The sequence below is a fragment of the Leptosomus discolor genome, chromosome 3 (assembly GCF_034619465.1).
Source record: "Leptosomus discolor isolate bLepDis1 chromosome 3, bLepDis1.hap2, whole genome shotgun sequence".
Taxonomy (NCBI): Eukaryota; Metazoa; Chordata; class Aves; order Leptosomiformes; family Leptosomidae; genus Leptosomus; species Leptosomus discolor.
This window is the reverse complement of record NC_141393.1, coordinates 51,283,067-51,297,190: the sequence shown is the minus strand read 5'-3', so window position 1 is coordinate 51,297,190 and position 14,124 is coordinate 51,283,067. Positions and strand designations below refer to the sequence as shown.

The window sequence follows — 14,124 nt, the reverse complement described above, 5'->3', positions numbered from 1 at the left end:
TCTCCCCTTCAGAGCTTCATCCCATGGTACTCCACTAAGCAGATCCCTGAAGAGGTCGAAGTCTGCTCTCTTGAAGCCCAGGGTAGCGAGCTTGCTGTGCAGTCTCCTTGTTACCCTGAGGATCTTGAATTCTAACATTTCATGGTCACTGCAGCCAAGGCTTCCCTTGCCTTCATTAAAATCATTAAAAAACATTTGGAAACAGATACATAAGATTTGTAAAACAAGAACTATACCCAAATAGAGGGCATTTATTCTGGATTTCATGACAACAGATAAAGACAAACCATCCACCGAATGAGAAGTCATTGATTACAACCTGATTCCGTTTAGGATGGGTGAATTACAGAGAACAACCCTGACTAGTAACAGGTCCATAGTACTTCAGAAGGACACTAATGCAACTAACCAGGACAAAATATTTACATGGGCAAAGTGGTGGATTCACCATTTCAGTGTTTTAAAATTAGAATTGATACTGTTCTTCTAGCAAAACACAAATCATGAATGTCACTACAGTAATAACTGAACAAAATATAATGGCTTGTGCTATTCAGTATGTCACATTAAGTTTGTGGATTGTAGCCTTTTCAACAAGTTGTGATATTACTGTCTCCTCCTCCCCTCCTGTGCTATCCCATCCTTATCCCCAAACTCCCATTTTTCCCCTTGTCATTGCACTTTTCCCTCCTCTGCTCTTACTTCCTTAGAGTCCATAAAATCCATGCAAAAGCCAGTCCTTTTATATACTCTTTAAAAATAAGTAAAAATGAAATTAATTGTTCATAGTACACACTAACATAATCTTGAATAGAAAGCCTCATCTGTTGATGCAAGGCCAGGTTACAGGGAGATGTCTCTGTAAAACATAATTAATTAAAGCTGAAGTCCATGGAGGTAAAAAAAAGCCTTCACTTAAATGCAGCAGGACACGCAGAGGAACTCTCCTCAGACCTAAACATGGCAAATATGACTATGATATCATGTATGCCCACCATTTCTAATCAGGTGACCTTCACAAAGTTAGCTGACAGTGTTCTTACCACTTTCTCCTTGTAAACAATGTATTTCAGCCACTTGAAATCCTGCCATTTGAATCCCGCCAGAACAAACAGGGAATCCTTCTCATACTGCTCCATTTTCTGGATTGCACCTTCAGGATATGTGATCCGGAGAGTTGTCTTGCCACCCACATCTTTTTCAAAGCCCTTCACTGGAGCTGAGTTCAGCCTGCAGGGCAACCAGAGAAAACACGGTCAAGGATTATCACTTACACTCATGCATGTTGATATCACAATCACTGCTGGGGAAGAGTTCCCTCTACACAGCTGTTACAGCAGCAGATGTTAACTCTTGCAGTTCTTCATCACAAATATTTATGAAGCTTTACACCAAGGGACAACAGTTTAACTACAAGCTATTTAATTATTTAATTGAATATAATGCAAACAATTTCTGCATATCCACCCTTGTGATTTAAATTGGGTTGGAAGCTATGGAAAACAAAACCGAAAAATATTGTCCTTGAAAATTTAGAGTTACAAACTAAGCTTTAATATTTTAACATCCTGTTGCTCCTGGGATATCTTACTTGGATTCTGCAAGACTGTGCTGAAACAGAGGATGCAGTTCCATGGCAGTTTAAGTGAACTGAAACTGGTCTCACACTCCAACCCCAGTCCAGAGCTTACAGTGCTCATCTAACCTCCTTGTTTAGGGAACTAAGCCAGTTAATAATTAAAAAAAAAAAAAACAAAGGAACAATCTCCACCTGGTTTAATTCCCCAAACTGGCCCATCCAGAAGGCAAGCTCCCCTGCAATTGCCAACGCAAAGGAAGAGGTTGAGCTGTGCAGCCAGAGTAAGGCTCAGCAGCACTGTGCTCTCACTGACTCAGAGGAGTTTCTGCTGTGAAAGTGCATCCCACTCTGAAAACATCCAAGCAGAGACACAGCTTTGCTCTTAGGCACACTGATTTCTAAGGGAATGCTATGTATTTAGCTGTGCTTTTATTAAAATACCCTTCAGGGACAAAGTTTTTTCCCTTCAAAAACCAAAATGCTCTGGCATTAACAGCAATGATGACTTTCACGACATTAAAGTTATTCAGAACTTCTATGTAAAACTAGAAACCCAAAGCTAAGGAAATTTCAAGTGACTTGGAATACAAATCTTGCTGACATCAAACAGCAGCCCTGGATGGAACAGCATTGCCTGCTTGAATTATTGCAGCCTTCTTGACTTGGGTAGTTCAATATACTGGAAAGTGCTTAGAGACCACAAATTTTGCTGTATAGGAACGTTAATGAGGATCTGGATTTGTCTTTTTCAGTCCGGGTAAGCATTTTAGGTGGGAAACCTTTTAGTAGAAGAAAATCCCTGTATACAATCTGAAATTCTATTCAGAATTAAGGAGAAGAAATTCCTATGTGTTTTTAGTAAAAATACTTAATTTCTCATTAGAAAAAAAATATTAAAGGGAAAACAATTTAAAAATTGGCACCACCTCAATTTATACAGGACAAAGCCTTTTTTTGTGGTTTATAAACCTTTGCTTTGTACCCTGACTTTGAGGTATCTAGACCTGACTGCCTGCAAAAACAGTGCTCCTGGCCAGCCTGATCCCTTGCTTTTTCCTCTGTTGCTGACAGTGCATTCACACGTCACTCACTTTTGCTATGGGCATTATTTAAACTTCAAGGCGTTGAGTCTCTTTTGGGTAGATGACCCTACATAATGTAAAAGCACGTGGCTCTAAAGGTAGCAGAGATAAGTACAACAAAGTACTAACCATGTAAAGGAAGCTAGTTATATATATTTTCACTGGTCTTCTTGAAGTTGAGGGAAAGTTAACATCTGCGGTCATTTCAAATGTCAATGTGTAGCTCTTTGGCAGGGTTTTCCCCACCACCAGCTGCTGGGTGTTTTGCTGCTTACCTTCTTAAAGCTCCAAAAACTTGGGACCCCTACTTTGATTTTAGACAGGAAACAAACCAAACCATTTCCTCAAGTAAAATGAACTTAGGTCTTCAGCAAAGTGCCAGAGTATGAGTTGCTGATGGAGTCACAGTGATGGAGTCCTGCTAATGAGCCACCACTGTCAGCCCCAGGGGCAGCGCAGGCAATGGAGCAGGAAAAGTTCCAGCAGCCACAACTTGTGTCCACAAAGGTGCATACTACACAGCTTAAACCCTTTCTCAGGCACGACACACTGGTGGTTATAAACACAGCTACATTTTAGAAAACCTCTGTTAGGATGCCAGGCCTCCTCGTACTACCCATGGACAGGCAGTTTTCTCCACAAGAGGTTTCAGTGGTTTTCTGTCTGTGTCCGCTGATAACATAGGCAGCTTAGAGACATTAACTCCCAACCTTTGCACCATGAAGACCCTCTCAAATATCACTAAAGTATCATCATCAGGTGAATCTCTGTCTCATTCTAACCAGGAATTTATGATACATCCTTGTTCTTGCCATTTGCATTCTATTCTAAGGAGGCATTTCAGAGCACTGATGACTGACTGCTGCAAGAAGCTGCTGCCAGGTAAACAACACGGCAGCTTGCAATAAAGTCTGCACTGAAATCTGGTAATATCCAGTTAAAGAAAAACAGTAACTAACTCACTCCAAGCTCTTTTAGAACTGTCAAATCTGGTCTGACTCTTTTTACCACAAGATTAAAATTTCTTGCTGCAATAGTGATCCTCACATGGTAATACGAGGCATCAAAAAACTCCACATACTGCTGGATCACTCCTTTGTCCAGAAATGTACCACATTTTTCCCCTTAAAATTCACCTACTACGTCCCAAATCTGATCCTTCAAAGGAGTTGTGCAACCTATGAAAAACGATGCTATAACACAGGGGACTTCCCCAGCTTCCACAGGAGTAAAGGAAGCAGTTGGATACATTTAAGAGGAAGTCTGCTCTCACGTCAGTCCCACATCCAAGTGTCTGGCTTCATTTAACCTTTGCAGTTGACTTTTCTCTCCTTTACCACCCCAAAAACAGCCCAGGTGCTTAGCTGCCCTCTTATCCTCTCAGCTTGCAAACTGCCTTAGATTCACTGATGTGGAGAGAAAAGGCTTAACTTTTCATTTGGAAATTAAATGGTGGACTTTCTGATGTAAATCTTAGTGGGTGGCTTAGTCCAGATGGATTGAAACTGTTCTCTTGCTACTTTTCCAACAGTTTGAGCCCAAGAAAAAGGCTATAACTGAATTTTAACTCAGCTCAAATAACTGCAGGTCACCAGAAGTAGTAAGAGCTCTTTTCTAACAACTGATAGTGGGATGAACTAGAAGAGGTGTAAAATTTTTCTCCTGTTCTGAACAGTCATCCCCATGTCCAGAGCACTGCTGGGGAAGCAGGGAACCGTTCACAGGTACAAGGAACTGAAAGGGATCTTCTTGGTCTTTTTGTCCAGAGTTACAGGGCATTTATTACTCTGTGTATGTTCTATTTTTTCCTCACGTGCCCATTACTAGCACTTGGGAGAGAAAGGAGACTATGCTAAGTACTTTCACTGTGCCTTAAATTCTTTCACTAATCCTTTTCTTTCTTCCACCTTAGCTTAGAATTTGCTATTTGCCACCACGTCTCAGGGCTGGCTAAAGTTCAGAGAGATGATATCAGCTACATTCCCTTTAACATGAAATCAGTTCTCTTACTAAGGAAAAAAAAAACAACCTGGACTATATTAAACCAGTTTTTATAAACTTACACTGTGGTTTATCCCACTTTTCCTATTTACCATTGTAATATTTTGTTACTCATAATTAAGAACATGCTACAAAAGCTCTGCATTTTTTTCAAGTCAGACTAATGGATCTAGCTCCCTAGAGCATGTCCTCCTTCCCTCCTACACACACTTCCTCTCTCACTCTCCATTAGTACAGATACTATGTTTGTTAATCTCCAGTCACCCAGAACACCTCCCTGACTTGACAGATGTATTACTAAGAGTTATGACTAGACCTGTGATTTCAAATATCAGCATGTTTTTCAAGCATTCTGAGATGGCGGTGATCTGAGTCCTCAGCAAAAGCAAGAAGTCCCAACTTTGACTGTGGTCCTTTCCATTCCTTTGCCACTCTGCTTCTGCTCCCTTATTCAACATCATCATCCTCAGTGAAACAGAGGCAAAGTATTCAGTTTCTACGGTGCACCTACAGCTGTTTAATCATTACTGGCTCCTCACTCATGGAGGCTTACTGTTCCTAAGACTCTATGCTGCACCATTTTTGGTTCTTCCTACCCTAACTGTGAAGGGTAGGTCCCGGGGAATGCTACACATGTATGACCAATAATACTTCCTTGAGCTACCCAGGGGATATACCTAGGAGCAGATCTAACAGAACGTTTTACTGCTTCACTACCTAAGGGAATTGCAAAAGCAGCAGCTTTTAGAAAGGAGCTATGAACAGAAGGTTCAAGTGGGATCACAGAAGACACCACATTCCCAAACAGCTGTGGAAAATGGAATGCTTTACCCTTTGATGTGATCGCCATTTATATGCTCTTTCCCCTTGCCTCCATATTAGTTAATGCTTCCATACAAATGGATACAGTCACTAGTATAGGTTTAATGTTTGCCTGCATAGCATGTGAACTGATACAGAATCTGTATATATAACAAGAAAAAGAAAACTGTGATACCAAAGACTCACCTGACAACAATATCATAGTCATCAATTTTTAACCCCAATGACTTATTTGCAAGTACTCCACCATTTCCCACAATAATACATCGCCGGCAGCTGAGACTGTGGAAGAAACAGAGGAAAGAGGTGATTTTTGTAACATAACTTCAAACACACCGAGCTGCATATATTTAGTTTGCACCTATCTGAGAACTACAGGAAACCTTTTGGAATATTAAGAATTAAGGGAAGGACAGAGACACACATGATCCCCAGCTCACCCCATCGTGCCCAGGTGTTACACACGATAAACTGCTTTCAACACCTCACACCACGTGTGGCCTAATGAGATGAGCTGTCAGGACAAGCAGCTCCTCTCCTCCCACACTCATATGATGGGCTTGAATCAAACCCATCTGTTTACTTAAAACTTCTCATTATTCATTTAGCACTGAAATAACAATAAACCAAAGGCTTAGTGAGGAAGTCCTCTCTCCAAGCAATTTTCTGAGTGCAGGCAGATCTTGCTGGGTTATCTGGGGTGTGCTCACCTTGCTGAGTGCAGAAATCAAGACTTCAAGACACAGAAAAACACTAAATGGATAGAAAAAGGACATCCCTCGCACTCCTGTCCAGTAAGAAACATATATGGAGACACAATGGGTGACAAAGGGGAAGGAAAATAACCTTAATTAACAAAAGAACAGGAAAGAGAAGGAAGAGAACAGTTTCTTGTGGAACCACGAGTCACAAGAACTCTCTGCAGCGGATGTTAAAAAGTGATTTCGTTTTGAAGACAGAGGGAGAGGACTTCTTTCCAGACATCTAATCCCAAACGCAGCTGGCTCTTCTGGCAATGTGCCTCCATCTCTGGTAGTTCACTGAAGGAATACGTGTCTGCAGAGCCTTTTTCGGAAAGGGTCCAAGGCAATCAGTTGTTTGGAGCAGATCTCTGGGCTAGGCGGCCTTCCTAGTCCCAGGCACAGTCAACTGGTCTCTTCTAGGCTGTCCCCACTGTGATCAATCTAAAGAGCCAGAGTGAGGAAAGCTCTACTTATGTGGGGCCTGCAGAGCAGAGCTGGAGCGTACTTAAAAGACTCAGCTAAACCACTGAGGGTTACCCTGCTGACAGAGCCATTAGCTGGAGGTATGCGCTGGAGATGTGAGCAGAATTAATAGCACCAAGAAACTCTCAGGAACAGCTTCCCCAGCCCACATAAAGTTTCATGCAGATTCCAGCCTTTCCAAAAGAAAAAACCTCCTCAAGAAGATGGACATATTAGCCCAGTGCTCATGTTCCTAAGTACCTAAGAAGTGTGGATGTTTGTAATAATCAAATCACAATAGAGAAAGAACTTTATAGACAACGGCACAGAACAAAAATACAATCCTGGTGACAAGGAGAAAGCAGAGGCAAGACCTCGTTCAGGCAGTATATTGTGTAAGGAGAGAGGGTAAGAGCCAGCCTCAAGTACATCCAACTTAAGTAACAAAGATGGTAACTGCTTTGTCAAAAACTTTAAGGAAAAGGTGCTGCAGGAGGGAAAAAAAGACATAGTCCAGTTCTGGACAAGTGAAATTTCAGATGAAAATACACTCTTTTGATGATTACGATAAGAAAGTTTGACCTCCTAAAACAACAGACTGCTGTAATTTCTCTACCTAGTTGTCTCTGAGCCATGACTTATCTTAAGTTTACATTTTGAAGAAGAATACAATCCTGAAATCCAAAGGCTGTAAGCTATAGACACTCCCCTCTATCCCTTTCCCCCTTACCATTAGGATGCTAGGTCTTACCAATTTTGAATACAGATGTGTTTGTTTCAGCCTCAAACCACTTAATTGCATTTTTCCCTTTTCTGCTAAATTAAAGCACCATCTACTGTCAGCACTCCCTTCCACAACTGCATGTGATCCACTTACTGACAAACCACTGTGTGTAAACATCTGCTGCTAGATGGATAATCAGTCACAGGTCAGACTGGTGAGCATCAGCCACTACACATGAGATAAAAGAACCAGTTCCACCAGCCAAAGCTGTTTCAGCAGCATCTCTTCATGGCCCTGTTCCCACACAGCACTTGTAGGCTGATCAAAGCTCATTCTTAATTTTCTCTTGGCCACACAGACCAGAGCGAGCTCATCACATCGCTTACAATATGGCAGCTCTCCTAGATCTTGAGTCACATTTGCAGTACCTCTCTGAACTGTTTTCAACTTCCCCCCAAATCTCTGAAGCACTGACTCTGGAAGACCAGTACGCGGAGCTAATGCTGCTCAAATCAGGGTCCCTTTTACACACAGATTTTATGTACATACAGTCATTGGTTTGCAGAATATAATCCTCATCTTGTAAGTATGATCCATGTTGCCACCTCTGAGATGCCTGACTTTTGATTTGGTTCCAGTAAAGGACTGCTCAGAGAACGGCCCCATGAGGTCTAGACTGACTTGGCCCTCCCACTCCTTACTTCCGCAGTCTCTGGTTCTGGCAAATTTTCCTAGTGCAATTTTACATTTCCTCCAGATTGGTTTTAACCATTGTAAACACCTGCCAGCAGAATTACACTAGAGGTGTCACTAAAGGATTAATTCTCAACCCTGACAGTAACTTTTTAAAGCTACGTGACACATCCCATTCCCAAAAACCATGTGTCTACAACAGTGTTGTGTAGAATCAGAATATAACACACTGAGACAACTAAGTAATGCCTATCTTTACAAGGTTACCTTTATCAATCAAGCTTCTAGTTCATCTAAAAAATACATCCTCTATATGACAAGATTTCCTTTCCACAAAACCCAAGATAACTCACACCAATTATGCTGCTATCCTAGCTCTGTCCCAGATCTAACTTCCCAGGATTTTTCCTGCAAAATCGACCAAAGCAACTTACAGCCACCTCTTTGTCACCTCCCATATTTCTCCAGGAATGGCACAACATTTGCTGTTCTATGAAACATTCCAAGAAGGGTTAACAAGCAAACAGTAATAACAAAAAGAATTCTCTATTTAACTCTTTAAACACTCCTCAGTGCTTACTGATTTAAAAAGACATGTAATTGTCATTTAACATCCTCACAGTTACTAATAAAAATGCACAAAGTATTTAATTGTTGCTGTAGAATGGGACAACATCATTCTGTCTTTATCCCAAAAAATGAAATAAATACTTAACTGCATGGTTCTGCCTTTACTCATCATAACTGATAGGTTAATCACCTTTGCCCAGTTTCATGTCTGAACCACTCTTATACCCTCATGGTCTTGACATATTTAAATGTGTCCTCCTTTTTCCTTAAGCCCACAGATACGTTTTTTCATTAGTATCTTTTTGATGCTAAGGTCTAATCTTTGATCTCCTAGCAGCTTTTTCTTAAATTTCTTTCAAAAGTACTGTCATCACAAAGCTGAAAGTTTCTGTTGCACACTCAGAAGGCAGTACTCAGGTGCAGACTGCTTTCTTCAGGTGCACATGATGAAGATATGGTGAGTCTTGGATTTTGTCTGGGTTCTGCACATCAGGCTTGTACGTCAAGCCTGGGCAGCCAGGAGTGTTTTGATTAAGACGGGCAGAAAGATGAGCTGGCTTGGTCTCAACAGCTTTGGGAATCACACTGTGGGACAGTGAGAAGACTGCTGGGCCACCCTGATGGCATTATGAAAGCGAAGCATTTGCCAGGGACATCAGGCACCTGATCTCACATCCTAACCAGAAGTTTGGACACTTGGCACCAGCGTAGCTGGCCTTCACAGCCACCACTGACTGATGGTGCCTGAGCATGGGAAACCTGCAAAGCCACTTCTGGCTCCAGGCAAGCTTCTGGCTGAAGAAACACACCGTGCAAGCAGCATCAGTTACAGCTCAATTGTTTCTCCACAAAGAAGCGTGCAAACACCTTTTTGTTTGTTTAACACAGTATGTTAAAGCTGAATTTCTTTTCCAAAAGAGCTCAAGGGCTGAACACATTGGACACAGCCCAGGTTCCAGTTTGCTACCAGGGTGGTATGAAGGAGGGTCACGGACTTTCCACACCAGACAGGCTTTCCCTAAAGCCTTAGGGTGGGAGCTGCAGCTAGATGTACAGCCTCTTGACATAGGTTCTCAGAGGTTGAGTTCATCTACACCAAAACCGGGATTCACACAGATCTTCTTGAACAATATAGCACTGTAAACACATGTATGCATTGTAGCAATACTTCCTCTCTTATCAAAGCGCTTTAGGGATTCGTCAGGGAGAAAACCCAAAAAGCCTTCCTTTATGCAACTTTGGAACTTTATGCAACTTTGGAACTAAAGGCTTTGAGGAAAGATGTAACAGAATAATTAAAAAATAGATCATTAGGGTAACCGGTGCTTAAGGAGACTTAGCATATTCTGGTTTGATCTGGCTGCTGCTACTTAAACTGATGCTATCAACCTGAGCCAGAGTGGCATACACATTTCCTCCCCTACTCTATCAAATTCCTGCCTCACTTGTTAGTTTATATATTGCACTAGTAAAGACTGTGTTAGTTATAAGCTTAAACTCTTAATTTTCCTTCATTACCACCTGGAGGCAATACAAAATGGTCACCCAGGTTTTTATATTTATGTTTTTTCATAGGAAATTTACAGGTCATCACTGCAGAGATTTAACTCCAAAATCCACTGAAGTCCAGCCTGCAGAAGACCTCCAGCCAGCAGAGGAGCCATGGAACTAGAAAGCAATCCCTGATCAATTTGCAGAATGAGGGGCAAGCCACTGGAGGAGCCACAAAAGCAAGCAGTGAAAATGTCAGTAATATAAATGGGCCTGGAAAAGCCAACAGAGGGCAAGACAACCCTGAAGTGTCAAAGACGAAGCCCACTGACATGTGCGTTAGGGAGAAAGACATGCCAGCTCTGAAGGAAGAGGACAGTGATTCTAGAGAAAGGTCCCCTGGATCTCCAGTCTTCTCCAGAAAAGCTCAGAGCTGAGTTGCAACTACCCTCACAACACAACCACAGCTTTACCTACCTCCTACCCTGGAGCAGAAGCAGGTTACTGTAAGCAGTTCAACACAAAGGTGCCATAATAAGGAGTCGTGAAGAAAACTAAGAAAGCATGGCACCACTTACACTATGTTACAGGCATGAACTATAGCATTTGTTCACATGCCCTCCAGCTGCTGCTAGTTATTAACACAATACTCACAACAGAGGTATTAGCTGGAGTGAGTTGGCAAAGCTGCTTTGGGATGATGGAAAGTATATGCAGACCCAGAAGGATCGAGTTTGCCTCATTTCAGCACTAAGCTGGTACACTGTGTCAGGAAAGGTGCATCAGGATGCCCTTTCGGCACAGGGATAATAAAACAAACAAGTTCATTTCAAAGGCTCATGGGAGGCAAACATCTCAAAGGACAGCTTTGTCAAGGAGGACAGAAAAGGGGAAGCTTGGATGGCGAGAAGACCAAAGGCTTGGTGTAGATCTACCACCATACAAGTCTAAACCCCTCTTTCCTGCTCTGACCTCACCTCTCCTGCCTCTCCCACCCTTTCCCCAGGAAAGCTGCATTGAGCCTATGGTTACATGAACACTTGCTTCAATAGGCTCAGCAGCGCTCACTCTCCCCACCCATCCCCAGCCCTCTGCCTCTGGTGCTGCTCTTGCAGCACTGTGCCAGCACAACTCTTTAGTGGGAGGGGAGTTCTGTTAATGAGGTAACTAGAACGACCTGGGTTAAGAGAAAAATTTCTAAACTGGAATTGTTTCAGTGACCCACTCTGAAGTCCTTCTTCAAACAGTAGCAACACAAGGAGAAGGTAGGGAGGTACCATCTGAGAGCAGGCAGCAGCAAATATAGCTTCTTAGACTGGCTTTGCCAACAGAGAAAATGTTGGTGTAACTCCATCCTGAAGAGAGGGTGAACCTGGAGCTTTTCCCCTACTGCTAGAATCAGCCCACTAGACTTCTGAGCCTAAAGTGGAAGGTGCACACAACATCTCCTAAGTCTGACCCCTTGTACCTCACAGACTTTAGCTGTGTCTCTTACCTAATTCCTTCAGAATAAGGCACTTTTTCAGCCCTTAATCACAGAATCGTAGGATGGTTTGTGTTGGAAGGGATCTTTAAAGGTCCTCTCCATTTGCTCCAAGGTGGTGAGCAAAGGGGAGAGGTCCAGACTTTCTCCTTAACCAGTGAGCAGTAAGGGAGTGAAACAAACCTCAAGGCCCTGCTTTCACCACACTGGAGCTTCCACAGAGAGGAACTGTGGGGCTCTGCTTTGAGCTTGAGACAAGATGAGAAGTAGCTAACCTTCCCTCATCAGTCTGCTCCATCAACTCTTCTGGAATCCAAAATGGCTGCCAGCTCCATAATTCATTGATGATCACGGCTGAAGAACATTTCTGTAGCATACCCATGTCTTCATCTATACCCTACTCATCAAGAGTTTCCAAGAGCAGCACTGTGGTACCTTTAACACCTCCTACAGTACCCAAGCTCTCTGTCATAATAAGCCCTCTGTTGCAACTCCATCCACCTACTGCTTTAGGCTCTCACTTTGTGGCTTGCTACCCCAAGCCTTTCCTGTCCCTTTCTCCAACATTAGCTCAAACTGTTATCTTTCCTAAGACTTGCTCACTTGGAAGGGCTCTAGGAGGTATTTGACTGTGAGGCGTATGTACTACACAACCAACATGCATTGCTTTGCATTTATCACAAAAATTTCCAAGAAAACAACACTTCCCCAAGATTCTGTGTGTTTACAAGCATACACACCACCAAACCTTGCTACTGCAATACTATAGAAATACATTTCTGGCCTGTTCCTTAGGTCTTGTTCATACTTGATATCTCAAAGACTTTGCATATGTTTCACGAAGGCTTGAGTATTAGGTCTTTCCTCTCTCTGCGCCAAACCCAAAATATAAAGAATGTAAAACCAAAGTGAGCAGCTCATGCTAGAGTGGCTATGTTTTGCAACCTCCTGAGAAATGACTTTTGAAAAACCCGAAACATTCCACTCCTCAAAAACCAGGTGAGCAGCAAAGGTCACAATTACATTAACCTTCACTGCAATAATCTTCCACATGGCCTCTGTCATTAACACAAATTTCCCACGAGCAACCTTCTGAAAGAGCCTATATGTGGATTTTTCAACAGATTAAAATCTTAATTTTCCAACCAGAGCTGAGATAAACCCCAGATGGGTGAGGCTCAGTTGTATGCAAAATCTCTACGAAGCTCATTTGTAAAATTATTTTGCCTTCTGGACATCATTTCTCAAACTAATCCAAACCCTAACTGATGGCTAACCTTATCCGGCACTGCTGTGAGGCAAGGCAAACTTCAAAGCAACCTAAATTAGCACATAGACTGCAAAAAACTCAGAATAAACTTTCACACAGAGAGTAACTCTCAACTCTAATGACAGTGGGCAAGCTCTACAAGCAACACAAGAGATGTGGAGACCTATGGAAAGGCTTGAAAAGCACATGAACTTTCTCACAGAAAAGTGGGCAGAAGGGGAGGTGGGCTAGAAAATAAAACCAATGTGTTTAGAAAGCAGGAACGGTGGTGTTAGCCCAGGTTCAAGGGAGTACCAGTGCTTGGAAAGAAGTAGTACAAGGACTTTGGAAAGAGATCACGTTCCAGTAAAAACCTCTGACAGCTTCTGAAAGAAACCACCTCTAACCTGGGAGGTGGCGCTAAACCAAAACTGCAGGGCAAAGAGAAGGAATGACAGAAAAGCAAGGACAGGAAAGCCTAACGAACTGTCATTGGGAAACTGACTGTAAACATGCTAGTGAGTTTCAGAAGCAACCTCTACAACAGGACTGAAGAATCAAAGGAGCTTCTTCTGAAGGCATCAATTCAAATACCGCAGGACCCAGGAGACTGCTATCACATCCTGGCACAGGCTTGGCCAACACAATCACACCTTCCTGCTTTAAGAGTGAGGTATTAGTGAAACATTGTTAAAACAAACCAGTCCCTTCTTTCCCTCTAAGAGTTCCTTGTGATCCTGTTGCTTTGTCAGAAAGGCTGAAAAAGAATGTGTTTATTGAAAACCTGCTATTTACTTATTTGAAAAAGGAGCAAGAAGATATATTGTAACACCGTAGGAAACAAAAGATTAGGAAATAGTCAAAAGGTAAATTATTTTTTTCTACTCATATTTTACTTAACAGAGGTCTCCAGAGTTTACAGATTTACTGGAAAGAGGACTCATCTTCCAGCTCCTGATCTACTTCCAAAGCACAGACAAATTTATGGGCAAATAATTTCTGGCAAAAATATCTACCAAAATTTATTTAGGACACATGGAAAATAATCACTTCTATTCTAAAAGGTCTCACCTTACCTCTCAAGAGCTGGAGTTAGACGGTAATCTTTGGTTGCTGACAGGATGGCTTTGATCAGATTATCTGGGGAGAAAGGAGAAGACATTAGGAATGATTCCTCATTTCTAATGGAAATGGAAAACAAAACGATGTAAAACATTTGAAGCAG

At 42.2% G+C, this 14,124-nt stretch overlaps 1 protein-coding gene across 9 annotated transcripts in view; it reads right to left on the bottom strand.

Moving 5' to 3' along the window:
• ST3GAL3 (ST3 beta-galactoside alpha-2,3-sialyltransferase 3) overlaps positions 1–14,124 on the bottom strand; it is a 210,140-nt gene that overhangs the window by 52,058 nt on the left and 143,958 nt on the right. For 8 of the 9 annotated variants that reach the window (XM_086461948.1, XM_086461949.1, XM_086461954.1 and 5 more), the window contains 3 exons: positions 13,976–14,039; positions 5,671–5,766; positions 1,044–1,230 (listed from right to left, as the gene is read on the bottom strand). The exons of the other annotated variant lie outside the window; for it this stretch is intronic. In XM_086461948.1, the coding sequence (XP_086318074.1) occupies positions 1,044–1,230; positions 5,671–5,766; positions 13,976–14,039 (347 nt within the window). The remainder of the gene's footprint in view (positions 1–1,043; positions 1,231–5,670; positions 5,767–13,975; positions 14,040–14,124) is intronic. 9 annotated transcript variants of the gene reach the window in all.